Below are 18,595 nucleotides of genomic sequence, written 5' to 3' on the forward strand. Positions count from 1 at the left end.
GGATATATCTTCTTATTATATGGAAGAAGCAGAATTTATAGCATGTTTTGAAGTGTCATTTTTATTTCAGGGCTAGAATTGTTGACAGTAATTTTTGTAATTGAGATTCCCTTTATGTTTGTATCGCAATTTTGGCAATAAAAAATTCCATTAAAGTCCGTTGTGTCTTCTCTTATTTGGTTGCATACATAAAGTTTAGAGATTGACTTGTTGTATACATAAAGTTTAGAGAATGACAATATAAGATGATCCAGAAAGAGCATTATGAAAGTTCATTCATAAAAAAAATGTGACACATAAGGTTCTCATTCAAATGAAACAACTGCATTGTAATACGTGGAAGGTAATACTTGCTCTAAAGGACTTACGGCCACGATTCATGTAATTTAATATTTTTTATTTGAATATAAGGCTATTATATCTATGGGAAACATTCTTAAAGATGTATCAATAATCAATAATACATATTATGTATGTGCATGGGTCAAGTGTGAGAATGTTAGACGGTGGCAGCAGTTACAACCTTACAGTTTCCCATCGGTTTGGTGGTCTCCTTTGATGGAGAGGAGGCTATAAGAGGAGGTCTGGTCTAGTAAAGGCATGCCTGGACGTTGCCATCGACTAGCCTCTGCGATAGACGAGCCAACTCCATTCACTCTGTTCTCCGCACAGCGTTGCCGAAAATTGTCGCCATGTCAGGAGGTACGTTCATGAGTTTCATTTATGTTTAAATTGATAAATTCATGATATTAAGATCCTACAGCCCATTGTCTATAGTCTACTATTTCATACTCTTTCAGGCATGGACGTGGGTTCGGTACGAAAGTAATCGAAAGAAGAGTATTTGGCATACAATATCAGCAAGTAGTGAGTAATTAATGATGAAGCAGTAAGCAGTCAAACATATCAGTTATCTTTTCATTTCTCAGATGAAAAGAAGTTGGGATGATGAAACAATAATCAATGAGCAATAAGTAGTAAGCAGAGGAGCAATGAGTTCAGGAGATTATCAATGAAAGCACTAATGAATATGGAGCACCATGATATCAAGCAGATTAGCAGGTTAACCAATGTATGAATGAGTAGCAGATTAGCATCAATAAGCAGTTATAAAATTGAAGCGAAGCATGGCATATCAACTGCTTCATATCCAAGAACAAGAAGAAAAAGAAAAAAAACTCAGCTTTGTCATATAGTTCCTCCATGCTGAATAATTTATTTATGAGTCATGATCTGAGTAAAAAAAAAATTGAAATCCTTAAATCATTGCTCTATTACCATGTTAATTTCACGATTCCATAATGTTGAGATCAATAACTCAGAGTTTAAGAGAGACTAAGTTAGGTGAAGATAAGAAGAGATGAAGTGAGGTGAATGAAGAGAGACAAGAACGAATGAAAGAGAGAGAAAGAGAGAGAGGGAGAGGAGAATAATGGTTGTAGTGGAATACGCAACCCTCCCCCTTAACCTTTATTTATAGATGAGAAAGGTATATAAATTATAAGTATGCCCTTCATGCTAGAGATAGTAAAGGAGAGACAAAAAATTAAGATTATTACAAAAATACCACTCAAGTTTGTTTTTGTCTTTCAACATCGATGTATAATAATCGACAAAAAGAAACTAGACTAATCTTGGCAAGGTACTCAAACTTGAGTTACAATATAACTTTGGACCCAAGACATCAAAGTAATGCTTTTCTTAATAGAAAAGTTTAAAAACTAACTTTTCAAAAATACCACTCAAGTTTGTTTTTGTCTTTCAACATCGATGTATAATAATCGACAAAAAGAAACTAGACTAATCTTGGCAAGGTACTCAAACTTGAGTTACAATATAACTTTGGACCCAAGACATCAAAGTAATGCTTTTCTTAATAGAAAAGTTTAAAAACTAACTTTTGAGGTTTACCTAGTTTAGAGGCTTCACACTAAAATTCAACATACTTTCAAGGGTAGACATAATAAAAGTATCTTTTGTGATAAAATGTCAAGCAAGTTAAATATATATGGTTGTCAAGTAGAAAAAAATGTCATATAATCATAATTAACTACTTTTATCCAAGAAATAAAGCTTGTTCAATTAGTATATTTTTCAACCATCATTTTCATCTAAATATCCTAAAAATACACATAAAAGGAGAAAAGGTTACAAATTAATTCAGTATTTCATTTTGCCAACCTATTGAAAACAATTTCCAAAGTTTGTTATAAGAAGTACATTTATAAGGAGATAAGAACAATTTTCACTTCACCTTTGACCACAAATAATAATAATAATAATAATAATAATAATAATAACAATAAAACATGAAAAATATAAACATTGTTTTCATACGAATTTTGTAAATTGAATCAAATTTTTTTTTTAAGACTTGGAGACAAAAAGGACAGAATACTTCGACTTGCCAATATAGTAGCAACCAAAACAGGAAAAAATCCGACCATTAAGCAAAAACTGGAAAATGATCACTAGAAAAGTCAATTAAATTCGTCCAAAGGCACTAGTAAATGTGTTTCCAAGTTAGAGAACCATTTGATTATCCTGATCTGGTTCAAAACACATTGAGTATTGTAATGGCATCAACAAAATCCAAAACTATAAGATGATATGTGTGACTTGTGACAGATAGCAGGTCTCAACTTATTCCGATGAAATTTACAAATATGAAATCAAATGTGGTGTAATTTGAAAAACAAAGAAGAAGAAGAAGAAGAAAATCATACGTTGTAAAAGAAAAAAGAAAAAAAAAAAACTTCACCACAGGGGTGTTTCAAAAGTAACTTATTTGCTTCTGTTTTCCTCTATGGACAAGAAGGGTTGAGGGTAGCAACAAGGCCTCCTCCCACTGTTCCAGTTTTTCTTCTAAAATCTTTGTAATAAGAGAGGAAGGAAATCTTTCACAGCAAGGTCCTCCTTCATTCTTTTAAAAAACAATCTCGCTTCCCCTAAAGATATACCAAAGCATGGAGCCATTTCATCTTAGCTGCCCCTATTCTTTAACTTCCCTCAAGATGGATCATCCATGACCAAATGATACCGGGGCTGCTTCGGACGGCATAAGAGGCATTTATATCAAAGAAGGGGTTGTTCATTTACTTAGCTTAGCTAGTTACTCGGTGAATAGGTATCAACTACACAAGGCCAAAAGCATCTCAGGCTAGCTTGAAATCTCGTCAACAACTATCTTAACCATCTGATTAGTATAGGACGGCTAAGGTATGTTTTGCACCCACTACTTTTTTGTAATTTATCAGCCCTGTTATTCGTTTGGCTCTATCAATGACATAAAGACTTCAGAGAGTTTGATCTTTTAATGTGCACTTGTTTGCATCATTTGCAAGTAGTATCTTATATATGTGATCTATATAATCAAGTAAGAAGAAAATTTCCATGTTTAACAAAGGTAAAAATAAGCTGTAACAACTTAGTACAACAAAGTATCCGACAACAACACAAGATATTAGAGAGAAAAAAGAGAGAGAGGGACAGAAAACCACAGCACGGCACCAGAGAAGGGTCAGCTACGCTGAAAGCAACAAGGAAGCCGTCACCCTTGTGTCGCTGAACGTATAGGCAACAAAATCTCTAGCAGCAGTCCAGTAAGACTAGCAACCCGATACCAGCAGTTCTCAGAAATTTCTTTCAGGAAGTTTTTGGGCTTTTCTTCCAAAGGAATAAGATAAATACATGAGAGAGACGAGAGGATATTGGGGACCCCCCTACCAAATCTAAGTCCCCCTTCTATTCGGTGCTTCATCAGTCTGTAGTCATAGGTTGAGTCATACAACAACGGAATCGGGCCTTGCGAACATTAGTCATGATCTCTGTCTCTGCATTCTCCAGCATGCGCACAACCTCTGCGAAAGGGGGCCTCACATCTGGGTTTGCATCCCAGCAGCGTGTCATGATCTCACCCAACACGGGAAGGCAGTCGTGGGGGAGGATTGGCCTCACCCCCTTGTTCACCACAGCAAATGCGGCCTGCACTGCCGTCATGTTCTGGAAGGGAAGCATACCTGTGATCAGCTCCCACAGCACAATTCCAAAGCTGTACACATCCACTTTTTGGTTGTAGGGCCTGTGCTGGATCATCTCTCTGTGAAAATACACAACAGCAAGAGAAGACTCAAATAGCCCATTCACAACATGGATTGCGAATACTGCGTTCAATATCTAGCAGAAGTAACCAGGAATACTCAGCTGGCAAATACAGAATGATGCTAAAAACTTGTAGCAAGTAACATATTCATAAAGTGACAGATTACTCAAAAGAAATAGGGACTACATGTTACCTTCGTTTCTTTCCAAATACAGAACTCAGCAATTTTACAATAAACCAAAAGATACTATAATGTGTAAAAACTGTCACATTATTGAATGCAGTCATCCTTGTGCAGTCAATTACACATTGGCCATTGACTGATGCTTATTGCAAATTAGGCACGTATGTTTGCAAATGAGCAAGCACCTGCACCGGGGTGTGTGTGTGTGTGTGTGTGTGTGAGGTGAGAGAGAGAGAAAGAGAGAGAGAGAGAGAGAGAGAGAGATCTTAACAAAGATAACCAACATCAGTCTTCATTCATTAAGCTTCATATGCCTCTGCAACAAATTCTGTTACTCCCTTCTAGAAGAGATATGGGTATAAAACAAATTTTCAGTGTTGAGATTTGCCATCTCTCATCTTGAACCTTACTAATAAGTTCCATTTTCAGGCTTCTAAGAATCTGACATAATATTGCAAATATAGGAAACATGAATAAGAATAGCCATATTCTGCAACTCATATGAACCAAATTCAGCAGTGATTCTAAATAATCAACACTTTCCGCAATCCCATTAGCTTAATGGATCGTTTCTGTCTCAATCTCTTTTCTGAAAAAACAGAAATTGTTGAACAGGCATGGATAGAAATACATAGATTCATCTAAGAAATAACAGCTCTTATTCACATAGAAAGAACCAGAGCAACGTAGAATGAGAATATCCCAAGAGTTTCTGTAACAGCATTGGAGGAAGAGGACGGTAGGAAAATTATATATTTAGGTAGTTGATGTTTCAATCAGTTTTGATAGCCAAGTGTGCAACAAGAAGAAAGACACTTAATAAGGAGAAACAGAAGGAATAAATTAAGATAAGTCAAATGCAGTCGGAATACTTGAAAAGCTTTTACTGAAGTTTCAAAAAATAATGCCTCTAAAAATATAAAAAAGTCAACCATGGAATCTATCTCAAGAATTTTTTTTACAAAACAACTGATAATTATAAATCAACTCATCTCCAAAAGGTATGATTGTAGACAATACAATCAAAACAAAGCTGGTGACACATAAAATGATAGGATCCAACTCAATGAGGAGAAAAAGTAAATTTTGGAATAGGAGGATATCAGTGAACAGAAAATTTATGTTGGTGATACAGAATCGGGTATAACATAACGGGTATGAAACTGGAAAGGAGATCAACAAAATAAACCATCATTTAAGGACATAGTTGTAATACGATCATGGGATCCTTTCACTGATGTCAAGCAACAAGATCTTTTTTTCTGTAAAGATGGCAGAAATTATCATTCCACTAAAGGAAGGAAAGTATAAAAGAACATCAGGAACTAGTATGAATGTTAAAGAATTTCAGTTCGCAAATGAACATGAATAAAACATATATGTTACAAATAAAGCAGCACTCACTAAGAGTACTGCTCGATGAACCTTCCAGTAAGTACCCTGCCAAGCAATAAACAAACATGCAATCTGTTGGCAGGAGCATAACATACTCAGAGACAAGTGGGGGGAATGATAAATTCAGTGATACTTACGGAGCCATCCAGCGGTATGTTCCAGTTTCAGGAGTCATTCCTTCAGTCTGCACCTCGATCCTAGCAACGCCAAAATCTGCTATCTTTATAGATTTATCACTTGCTATAAGCAAATTATCTGATTTAAGATCCCTGTGAATGAAGCCTAGCCCATGCACATATGCCATTCCCCTTGCAACATCCAAAGCTTGTTTCACAGCTGATTTTAAAGGAACTGACCGATTTTGTCTCCTCATCAAAAACTGTCGAACAGAGCCACCTTTTGCATACTCTGTCACAATACACCAAACCATAGGTTTCCTGCATGCCCCAATAAAGCGAACAATGTTTGGATGCTTCAGTGTCGCAAGCATCATTACTTCCTGAGCAAACTGCTGCTCCATCAACTGTGCTCTCTCCAGACTGTTCTCAGGCCTTTCTAATATCTTAATCGCAACATCTTCTCCATTATATGTACCCTTATAGAGCTTTCCAAAAGCACCCTGTGCAAAAGCCATCCCCATGTTAAGTTTCCTCAAGTCAATCGTCCATTCATCGTAGTTCTGTAGCCCTTCGGTAGGATATCTGCTATCCATTAAAGCTTGAGCTAAGGCGTCATCGTTAAGGGCATGGGACACTTTCCCTGGCCGGAGGACACTGTGACCAACAGAATAGTTGTTTGTAACGGTCTTCAGACCAGGATGGTTCAGGATGATGGTGTGGGAATCGTTAGAGCCAACACTGCTATTATCTACAGACATCGAGACGGACCCACCACCGTTACTTGTCTGTAGGCTCCCAACGCTATCGATCGACATGTTGGAACCCTCACCAAGTTTCTGGTAAAACCCCTGTGTGAAATTATAGAAGTTGTTTTCATTATTGTCACTCCCGATAATTCCGGTGAATTTCGGACCCTCCACCATTTTCGCGACCGAAAAATATGAATTATCTTACGCCCTTTCCTCCTTTCAGCATCTGGTAGTCCTTGCAAGTGAAAGCCTAAAAAAAACCCCCACAAACGGCAGATACTTCACCTCCGGCTCCTAGTATGCTGAAGTCTCTTTCCGGCGTCTACGTCTCCAACACAGACAATAAATAGTTGAGCAAGAAGAAAACCCTATGAAACAAACCCTAAAATGATCCGAGAGTTTTCCTCCGTATCGGCAACAGTGATATTCTGAGCACCCCCTTTCCAAAACAAAACCTTAACCACGACACACCTTAACCAAAAAAATAAATAATAAACCCCCGAAAATACAACAATAAAACCCTAAAACCGATCAATCGAAAACCGAGGTTTCCCCGTATCAAACGATAGATTTCCGCAACTCCTACATTCGAAAAACCATATCGGACCCTCAAACACTACAAATGCCCGAGATTTTTGATCCCCAACTTCAACCCACCGAGACGTACCTCCACCAAAAGGATTTCCCAAGAAGGCTCGAAGTACCAGAGGAGAAACCGCAACTCAGCAACGGGTAATCGAGATCGGGAGAAAAGAAGAAGGAGAGATATCGCTTTCGATGACCGATTACGCCCTGTGCTAAAGACGGAGACGACCAGTAGAGGAAGAAGAGTAAGTCATCGTTCCTCATTTCTTCTCCTCTATTCTTATTTATTATCACTTTCTCTGCCCCTTTTTCAATTATTCCCAATTACATTTTTTATATTATTATTTATTCACCAGCTTTGGACCCTATCCAACCCGGTCTCCGGTCCGTTTTCTCCTCGACCGGTGACGCGGCGCCTGACGGCTAAGCAGCTAGAGAGCAAGTTACCAAAACTACCCTCATACTCCTACGGCACATGTCAGCCAGCACGACTTAATCTTGACCCAATTGGGTTAGAACGAGAAAACTATTCGTTCCGAACCGGGCCCCTCAAGTCTAATTACACAAGATATATTATATATTTATAAATGTATTCAGTAAGAAAAAGGATAATTTTTATTTTATTATTCTAAATATATTTTATTTATATATTCGAATTTTTTGTATACATGTTTAATTTTTATTAAAGTATGTAATTAAAAAAAATGGAGAGAAGAGATAGAGCAAAGATAAAAGTTATGGTTAAAAAATAGGGGAAATGGCAAGAATATATTTGGATTTTTAATTCTATAGGTTTGTAGAATAATTTTTTAATTTTTTTTATAAAATCAATATCTATAAATGATGTAAAACCTGAATTGGGCTAATCTATTATTTGAGTTAATAAAATGAGATACTTGGGATAAATAAAACTCTAATTTACCTAATCAAACAATAAATATTCTCTAATGCGATGAAAAAGAGGGAAGGTGTCTTCGTCCGTCTGACTTATCGACATTAGAAAGGAAAATGTGATTGGAGAAGAAAGGTAATCCTATACTTTTTTTATGAAAAAGAAAGCCAAAGGGGAGAGTGAGGAAATCGCCAACTCTCCACTTACTTCATTCCAATTAATTTGATTAAAGGCGTCAAATATCTAGTTCTTCGTGCATTTTGTAGCAATAAAAGTTGTGAGCCTCCCTTGTACAAAATTATAAAAAGGGGGAAAAATGATGGAGACTTACCTCTCTCTACCTTTCTTAGTGGGAAATATTTTTTATCTATTTTTAATTTTAATTTTAAAAAAAATAGATATAATAATAGTATATGATACTATTATGAGTTAACCGGCAGTTAAATTGAATTGGACCGGTTACCTTACGGGGTTGTAATTGGATCGGTTTTATAAAATGGACCTCGACGTGTGTTCGCCCATTTTAAGGGTACTTTCGGTACAACAAATAAATCAGGCGTATCTCCGGTCAAGCCATTGGCATCACGAAGAAGGCAGCCTCAAAATCAGGCAACATCCCGCTTTCTTTCACAGGAGCCGTGAAAAAGGGTGCTTCCGCGTCATAGACGACTGTGGGACCCACCGAGTGGAAATTCCTTAAAAAAAACAAAGTAAAAGAAAAACGGGTACCCGTATTAATGCGGATACTGAACCGGATAATTACCTGTACCGGGCCGATCCTCTCATCAGACTAAAAGGATAATAAAAAAGAATTAGAATATACTAAAAAATGTCTATTACCGGAAAAGCGTTTCCCGATGAGAATCAGTACGGCCGGCATCTGAAAAGGTTAAAAAAAATTACCCTTCTCTTTGCCTTTTTTTTTTTTTTTTTTTTTCTCTTTCAAGGAAAAACAGGAGGATTTAGGGAGGGACTGAGGTGCCTATAGAGAGTTTCTCTTCTTAGGAAGGCGGAGAAAGTGACAATGGATGGGATAACTTGGTGGGGGAGTGAAGGCAGAAGAGGGGTTTACTTTTATGTGACAAGTAAATGTTCCTAGTGGATGGCATGGTTCAATGTATCTTGTTTTATGAGGTTACTTAACTTAAGGGTGGGTGAACCCCAAACTAGGTGGGGGGTTAGTGACTTATTGCTTAGAGGAGACTGGGAAAAAAAATTCTTTATTATTTGGATAATGCTAGTGACTATTATTGTGGGTGATAAATTTTAGTTATTTGCGAGTTGAAAGCTTAAAGAACACCCTTCTAGCAAACAAACGACAACAATAGCACCCGCTCCCGTTTGCTACATACACATTGGTTTAAAATTACCCTTAGTTACTTTTATAAAATCCTCAAGTTTACTTTACATATATCTCATGTCTTGGTTTTCTTTTGAATTTTTTTTATGGGGCTCATACAAGTATGACCAATTTAATATGATTTCAAAAAGGTCAATTCATAGGTTTTATATTCAGTGATGGTAAATTCACAATTTGTATATCAAAGATGTTATATTTATGATTCATATTATTTAGAACAAAAATGTCCCCGTTTTGAGCCCACAACTATCTCATAACATAGGATTATGATATTACATAACATAGTATTCCACTAATAGAAACATTTTTATGTAGAAGTATACTATATTATGTACTGTCATAGTCCTATATTATGAGAAAGTTGTGGATTGGAAACAAGGGCATATGAACCATAAATATAGCATATTTTATATATGAATATAGATTTACCATTATTGAATATAAAATCTATAAATTTTCCTTTAAAAAAAATCATGGGAGACACTTGTAGGTATTTATGTAAGAGAGAGAGGGTTTTATTTTTTTACATGCTTTAAGCCAACTAATTGAATTTTGTTAATCATGAGGATTTGCAGCCAATTCTAATATTACAATGTCACAATACATTATTTTAAAACTTAAAGAGGTATACTAAACTAGTCTCTAAGTATTGTTTAATAATGGCATTGCCCAAAGTCAAGTCCAATTAAAGAAGGCAACTCTTCATATTAATCATGTAGTACATGTAGTAACTCAAGGGGAGGATGAACTTAGTCTTGAAAACACTTGTAGATGGTATGGGTCCCTCTCTTAAGTATGCCAATGAAAGGACAATAATTGCTCTCATTTTGGAATGTGGCCTATAAGCTTTTGTATTTCTTATTGTACCCAAAGTCATAATTATTTTATTTTCATTTTATTAATTATAGATTAATAAAATTATTAAACAAAAACAAGCTTAATCTTCGTCTTCTCTCTCATATGTGAGGGAGAAGTAGATAAAAGGGGAAGGACATTCTTCCCCTCCCTCCCTCCCTTGAGAAAGAGTAGGGGTGGAGCCACAATATTTGGACCTTAGGTAGTAGTAGTAGTCAATAGTCCTTACTTAATAGTTGCTTATCCTTATTATACTATGTGTATATTATTGTACATGAAGTAGGAGACAAACATTTTATACTTTTAAACTATTTGTTTATTTACCATTCTCCCTTTTACCCATGGGTAAATGGCAGAGGTGAAAGGTAATCCGTTCATTCATTACTTGTTGCCATCCCCATTGTGAAGGAGGACGAGGAACCACACTAGAGAAGTGGGTCAATGGAAGTAATGATGGGCACAATCCATAGGTGTCTCTTCATGCTCTAGCAGGGATAGTTCAACCACACTATGGGTTCATTAAAACCAAGATTGTAAGGGGTGTTGTTAGATAGTGTGAGCCCCACATGCTTTCACCTGTGGACACACTATGAAAAAAGGTCAGGACTTTCCTCATGTTAAATTTCTTTGTTTACTATCATGGTAGGGGATGAAAATGACTTAGATTTTTTTGCCAATAGCAAGGGGAATGTGGAACCCTACGGAAAAGAAAAGAAAATAAGAATTTAACCATTTTGATTCCTAAAAATAATTAGTTAAAATGAGCATTTGATCATTATCTCATTTGTATTAACTATTTTTTTAGAATAATAATGACAAAGGGGAGGATATTATCTTAGAACACATTGCCTGTTTGGAATTTGAAGTTGATGACTATGGCATTCTATGTTGAATGGTCACAAAGGTGCATTGGGAGGCCCAATAGCCAATTGGCACCATTTGTATGGCTCTCGTGGCCTTTAGATGGATACACATTATGTGGTGAAGGAGCCATCCTATTTTAGTACCTATTGTTCCCTAAAGAGCAACCTTATTCCAGCACCATGATATTATCCTTTCAGCACAAATTGGTATGCTTAGACAACCACATGACCACCGAATTTCAAATGTGCCCAGCTCGACTCCAATGAATGTACGACCATACTGCTACTCACAAATTCACTAGGATGAAAATGAGAAGCATGTAGCAAAAAAGCTTTGAGTGGGCATCATTTGCCCTAACACCAATCCATTCTTGTCCCCCATTCTTCTTGTAAAAACGAGGATGGTTAGTGGCACAATTGTATAGACTAGTAGACTCTTAGGGTTTGTTTGGAAACCCTAGAAAAAGAAAAAGAAAAAGAGAATTTGAGTATTGTTATTCTTAAAAATAGCTAGTTAAAATGAGATAATGATCAAATTCTCCTTTTTACAAACTATTTTTGGGAATAATAATGGTAAAATTCTCATTTGTTCTTTTCTTTTATTTTTCCTAGGGTTCCAAATAGACCCACAATGATATCACTAGGGGTAACATCGAGTCGGGCCGAGCTCGAACCTGCATATGTTCAAGTTGGGCTTTATTTAAATTTTCAAGTTCAAGCTCAAGCCGAGCCTAGCTTTGAGCCTAAAATTGGAATCGAGCTGGAACCCAATAATTTTAACTGAGTTCGATCTCCAACCTACATTTAAAACTTTGCATAAAATACATATCAAATAAATTGTACTTAAAACTATGCATAAATTTTACTTAAAATTGGGTATGACCTCTACATAAAATTGTTCATAAACACCGCATAATAGTATGCCTCAGCTAGATATTTAAAAAATACAGTAGGTTGGCACATTCTGTTTGCAGTCCATCATTTACCGTTTTTTAACAAGCATAACCCCAAAAGAGCTCATCAATAACATACCAAAAAGCAAACGTGACAAGAAATAACCACAGAAGAGCTACCGCAAGCTGTCACTTACCAATTTTTAACAAGCATTGGAAACAAAACTGAAACATTGGACACAAGAAAAAAAACAAAAATTTTCACAAAATCAAATCGTGATTCACGAGGGTTGTGTTGTAAGTTTGGACAAGACAAACTCCAATTGCCCTCTCTGTTATCTCTCATTTTATATGAGAAGGATGGTCCTGTGGACCAGAAATTGTTGATCGGTAGTGTTAAGCACCTAGCCAATACTACCCAAAAGACCGGTCTGTTAAGAGCAGAAGGCATAGGTACTTAGCCCATGACCACAACAGTACATCCATCGTCACGAGCTGATGCCCACGGTGGGTAAAGACTAAGCAACGATCGTTCGGGTGGTGTCTACGGCCCATGCCGTAACTAGGGGATATCTAGCCGTAGCACAGCATGGCCTGCGTCCAAGGGGAATCGAACTCACAACGTAGCGTCTGCTATGATACAAAATGTTAAGCACCTAGCCAATACAACCCAAAAGATCGTCCTGTTAAGAGTGGAAGACATAGGTACTTAGCATAGGACCAGACTAAGCAACGATCGTTCGGGTGGTGTTTAAGGCCCGCTCCGTAACGAAGGGATATCTGGTCGTAGCGCAGCATTGCCTGTGTCCAAGGGGAATCGAACTCGCGACGTAGCGCCTGCTCTGATACCAAATGTTAAGCACTTGGCCAATACTACCCAAAAGACCGGCCTGTTAGGAGCGACAGCATAGGTACTTAGCCCAGGCCCACAACAAGTAGACTTTTGGTTCCCTCATAAAGACAAACCACAACTTGCCCACTCATTCTTCCACTCTTCAATGTCGCAGGTCTCTTCTCCCACCACATTCCTCCATCTCAACTCTACTCATTTTCTCGTCGACTCTCCGACTTGGAATCGATTGCAAAAACTTTGATCTTACCAACTGCTTCAACCTTAACACAAAACCTACCCATTTAAGCCCAAGTTACCATATTATCCCACCAATGCTCTTTGGTTGGGTTGATCATAGCATTGTTAAACCAACCAAATTGGTCAACGCCACTAGTCACTCTGACGAGCAAGGACCTCAAGCCTATCTCCCACGTCCCATTGTGCTTTTGATTTGATCTCTCAATCGATTGAAAACTGCTTTGGCCTGATAAGTCAGAGTTAGCAAAGGTAGAGACAGTCTGATCCAGCCAGTGAGCAGAAGCGCTAATCACAAAAAGAGCTCGTCAATTAAACTCTTTAGTGATGTCCCTCTCATATGTGCTTAACGCCTTTTTACCACAGTTGATTGACTCGGGCGCTATTCTATTAGGGAATGACTTTTTCCTTTTCAGCTGATCTTTTTCTTCTTGTACCTGTATGTGAATTGTGAACAGTGAGGAAAAGCAAAGTTTACCATTTCTAGTTTTATCTAGCGCAAAAATATCATATCCCAAACGCGACTTTTAAATTGAAATGATGAAGCTCCCCTCCCATCGAAATTGAAATGACGAAGCTCCCTCCCATCAAAATTGAAATGACGAAGCTCCCTCCCATCGCAATCAAAACGACATAGCTCCCCTCCCATCAAAATCAAAACAATGAAGCTCCCCTCTCGTCAAAATCAAAATCCCATCATTGCCAAGTCTCGAAAGACGAAGGGGTTTTATTTATTAACTAAGTAAGCTCACGAGTTTGAGAACCAAACCGTAACTCACTCAATTTTGGCTCGATTACTTAAAGCAGCACGAACCACGGCTCTGTCAGAGCTAGGTGGTTTCGGTCCACCTGGGTTAGGTACTTAGCTTTCCACACTTAACAGACCAATATTTTGGGTTGTATTGGTTAGGTGTTTGACATGGTATCAGAGCCATGTCCAGCACGTCCTGCCTTCGAATCCGGACGGAAACGGTAGGGAACGGGAACGGTGGGTGTCAGAGCTAGGTGGTTCTGATCCACCTGGGTTAGGTTTCGTCCACCTGGGTTAGGTACTTAGCTTTTCGTACTTAACAGACCGATCTTTTGGGTTATATTGGCTAGGCGTTTGACAAGCTCGAACTCGATTCAAAATGCTTTCCAATCGCACCGAACCGAGCTGGGTTCGATTCGAGCTCAAGCTATTCACAAACCAGTTCAGTTTGATGTCACACTCTAGATATCACCAATCATCCAATTCCTATCATTGTTTGTTATTAGATGAGTTATGTGGTGCTATTGTTTTCTTTACTAAGATTTGAGGTCAAGGTGATCTTGAAGGAAACAAGAGAGAAACTATCGTGAGAAGGTACAAACTTTAGAAAACCGATGAAAGGACATTTATTTTTTTAATAAGTTTTCCTTAAATAGAAAAGGTTGATTAATGAAAATATATTCTAGCATCATTTTCTTTCCTTATGGTAACAAAAAAAGGTCTTTTAAGTGAATGTAGAAGCCACAGTTAGTGTTTTACTTTAGATCCAATTGTTTGAAGATGAATGTAACTTCAAGTTGGCCATAAAAATATTATCGGTGTAGTTATTCTTTGTTCATGAGAAAATGGTTGTTTCAATTAGAAAAATATTGTTTGAGTTGGTTCAAATTTGGATTGAAAATTTTCTACTGACTTACTTGGATTAACTACAAATAAAAATTAATTTGAGTCAAAATTGCGTTCAACTTGATTCAATGAGTGAATCATTTACTAAATAATTATTTTGCATCAATTTTTTTATAGATTTATTTTAATTATTTAATGACATAGTTTAATAAGTTTTTTTTATTGTTGAATTTTTTACTTTAATTACGTGACGTGCATGTTTACATTTATTGAGCCGAAATACTAGACAAAATATTGTGACTAAAATTTCCATGGATTATGGTGAATAGAATGATGAGACCCATATTAATGGAAATAATTATTTTTCTTGCATTTATATGATGTGTATATGATATGTAGAATATGTACATGAATCTCGTTTATGAATTCATGTTATTCGATAATAATGGGTTGAGTTGCAATTAAAAGTGAGACTGTTTAGTTAAGCAAGAGTTGTATACTTGATCCGTATCATTGGCTTAGATAATTTTTTATGTCTTGGTCAAAAGCAAAAGCCCAAAAGATTGTGATTTTTACTATAATGATAAGAGTTGATGACATTTGACAACTCATTATTTTGAACTAAAGTGTGAAACCCAATGATAAGTATTTGATTTGAGAATAATTCATATGCTTTAGTGAATTTGTTACTATAATCAAAGAGTCATTAGTGAACTCAAAGACAATGATTGTTTGATCAAATGATGTATAGTGTGAATGGTCTTTCGGCTCTGCCATGAAATATGAGTGATTGGTGATCAAACACAACTATGAACTATTAATGGATGGGTACTACCACTTAGTAAAAGTGTAATGATCTAATCCTTTTTCTCATGATTTGAATAATTCATGATGGCTTTGATATGTCCAAAGTTACATTCATTTTCTTTTGAACAATGGTCAATTTTTTCTTAGAACTTGTTTTTCATTGTACAGAAAATAAAATTTTGTATTTTGATGATTAAGAATTGAGACTTGTTCTCAAGCCTTTAGAATCCCTCTTCTAATGTCTATCAATAAGAACATTTGTTTTTTGGATGTGTGGAAGTTTTTTTATTATTAGCAAATTTTTGAGGAAAAAACTAAAATGGTTTAATTTCCTAATTAGAAAGATACCAACTCACAGAGAATTTGATGCATTAGTAACGTTATTGAATTATTTATCCTAAGCTTAGAATCTCATAGAATAACCTTCCTGAGTAGAAACTTTAAGCAATTATGTACAGAATAAAATAATACGTTTGCTTCCATTACCTCAAGGATGTGCAAGACTTGCATATGTAAACATTATTTGATTTTAAATGAACTTTGGATGACTCCTCATATTTGATTTTCTAGTATAAAAGCACCATGCTATCCCTATGTTTACTCAATTATCATGAGGGAAGAAGATGGATAACATGAGATCGATAATTTTTTTACTATTGAGATTTTGTATCTCTTAACTTGCATGAGACCTAAGAATATTTAACATCTTCTTTAGTTTCTATTAGATGGATCTTAAGCCTTGTTGTTAAGAAGATGAAAATCAAAATTTTGAGATATTTGAAAAGAACTAGGATAGTTAGGCTATGTTTGTTATCTTCACTTTTAGTGAATAGATGATTTGATAAAAAAAATCCTCTTAATTATGTTTTTCATATTTGATGAAGATGATAAGTCATAGAAAATAAAATATATTATTTTCATGATGGAGATAAAGTATGTTTTTTGCAACTTTAAGGCTCAAGAGTTAAGTTCGATAAAAAAAATTGTGTGGAAAGTAAATTTTATAAAATTTATTCAACTATATCTTTTTCGCAAATTGCACAAGGCTTTACCTAGGTCTCTAGATTTTATTTGGGAGTGAAAGCAATTTGATAAAAAGTTTGATTTCATAAAGGAAAATGTACAAAAAGAAAACCAAAAGGTAATTTGAAAAAAAAAAAAGAATATTACTCTATAGAGATGGTTATTGGTAGCTTGTCAAATGGATTGGATGCTAAAAGTGTTTATTGAACATTTAAATGATATCGATATTGTAATTCGTTCTCCTTGTTCTAGTTGGGGCAAGAGAGAGATTGTTAGTGTTTTTGCTATATGGTCATACTCAGAGTATTTTTTTATCGACAATGGTAAAAATTGGGACAATTAGACTTGTTTGTATGTTAGATTGTAATATATGGGAAATTGGTCATAGGACCATAGATGGACTTGATGTCACATCACCATACAACATTGTTTGCATATGGGCCATATAGGTGACTTTTTGATTGAGAAAGTGGACCTTAGAGCCCATAACCCCATTCATCTTCATCTTATTTCCATTAATCTTAGGAATTGGCCCCAATTTTATGTGAGATACATGATTCTTTTAAAGTGGAAAGGATTGTATAAATGTTCTATTTGATGTATTTAGCCACTTTGGAGAGAGTGCGTTTTTTTTATAGAATTAGCGGTTTTAATCGAAGTTAAAATCATTTGAGGGGCAAAATATAAGGGCTAAGTACATTTGGTTGCATTTGAAATAAAAATTAGACAGTAAAAATTGATAAACCTATTTACCATTGGACCTAATAATTGATTATTTTTAGTTGTAAATTATGTAATTAAAACAAAATATGACATCAAATTGGCTCTCGTTCATAAATTACTTTGTTGATTTTTTATTTTAATTATGACTTCTAAGCCAACCGAGCTACAAAGTTTTGTCTTCAAATCATTTAGACTAATTTACCTCAAGCATCTTTATGGGGAGACGGGTGGGAAGATATTAAAAATATTAAAATATATTGATCCTATACGAAAAACCATTTGGTGCGAAGCGGGTGAAATAGTCGTTGATAATGTTATTCACTTTATTATATTTATAACAATACCATTATCTTCATTTTATCATTAAAACTTGATTAAATAAATAAATAACACAACTTCGCAGCATTGATCATTGAGTATATGAGATATAATTTGTACAAACTACTTCCAAAACTCAAAAACCCGAGTCCAACAATTATAAGTCCAAGTATCAATAGAAGAGTTTCTAAATTTATCTGAAGGGTTTGTTTGTGCTGCCATAAGAAAAATTATTTTTTTATGACAAAATTTTAAATCATGGAAATTCTCTGTCTGATTTTCTTGCCTTTGTGTTGCTATAAGAAACAACTAAAGAATCAACTGTAATATTTGTGTCAAATGCCAACATTAGAAGTAAATAAATTATTTTTAATAATAAAAATGAGGGAAAGGTTAGAGATGAAGGGCCAATAGGCTAAGGACCATTTTAATGCATTTTTCTTTATTTTTCTCATGGTTTAGTATTTATATTTTAATATTTTGGTAAAATATTTCTCGTAAAAGAATTAGTACAAAACCAAAAATATTTTGGTAAAATGAAAAAAAATCTGCAAATTATTGGTTTTTTTTATTATCATTTGTTTCTTTTATTTTTAAAAATAATTTTAAAGTAATAAATATAATAATTATTTTATCCATAAAACAAAGGATTTTACTAATAATATTTATAATTTAGCAATGTTTAGGAATAAAACGTTGAAGGAATTACATTTGGAACTATGTTTTAACAATTATACTTATTTTAAAGATTAAATATGAATCTCATATTAGATAATTTATTATCTATAAAAAAATATTTAATTTTAACTTATTGGTGAGAAAAAAAAACACGTAGATGGGAAAGGGAGCCTTCTTGTTGGGAAATTTTCTACGTAGAGATCCCACCTTCGAATATGTTTAGGACGAGAGGCTCTTATTATAATCCGTTTTCCTGCTGAAAATAAAAAAAAAAAAATCCATGGGAAACACAAGTAAATTTTCTGGTTCAGCCGACATGGCGTAAACTAACAGTAAGTGACAATTGTCTCGAGGTTTATCGTGAC

General features: G+C 35.3%; 1 protein-coding gene across 1 annotated transcript; it reads right to left on the minus strand.

Annotated features, from left to right (window-relative positions):
* Positions 1–3,337: 3,337 nt before the first annotated feature.
* On the minus strand, positions 3,338–7,383 carry LOC137936562 (serine/threonine-protein kinase STY13-like). The gene is made up of 2 exons (XM_068781306.1): positions 5,819–7,383; positions 3,338–4,099 (listed from the first exon to the last, which is right to left on the minus strand). The coding sequence occupies exons 1-2, from the start codon at positions 6,721–6,723 to the stop codon at positions 3,760–3,762; spliced, it is 1,245 nt and encodes a 414-aa protein (XP_068637407.1). The 5' UTR covers positions 6,724–7,383; the 3' UTR covers positions 3,338–3,759.
* Between the last annotated feature and the right edge of the window lie 11,212 nt (positions 7,384–18,595).

This window comes from Aristolochia californica, unplaced genomic scaffold (assembly GCF_029961685.1).
Source record: "Aristolochia californica isolate CCGP_79_NKW_82.1479 unplaced genomic scaffold, dmAriCali1.0.hap1 SCAF_7, whole genome shotgun sequence".
In the NCBI taxonomy this organism is placed as follows: domain Eukaryota; kingdom Viridiplantae; phylum Streptophyta; class Magnoliopsida; order Piperales; family Aristolochiaceae; genus Aristolochia; species Aristolochia californica.

Coding starts and splice junctions, on each gene's coding strand:
- LOC137936562 (XM_068781306.1), bottom strand. CDS start 6,723: ATGGTGGAGGGTCCGAAATTCACCGGAATTATCGGGAGTGACAATAAT. Junction 4,100..5,818: donor ACATACCGCTGGATGGCTCC/GTAAGTATCACT, acceptor GTATTTTCACAG/AGAGATGATCCAGCACAGGC.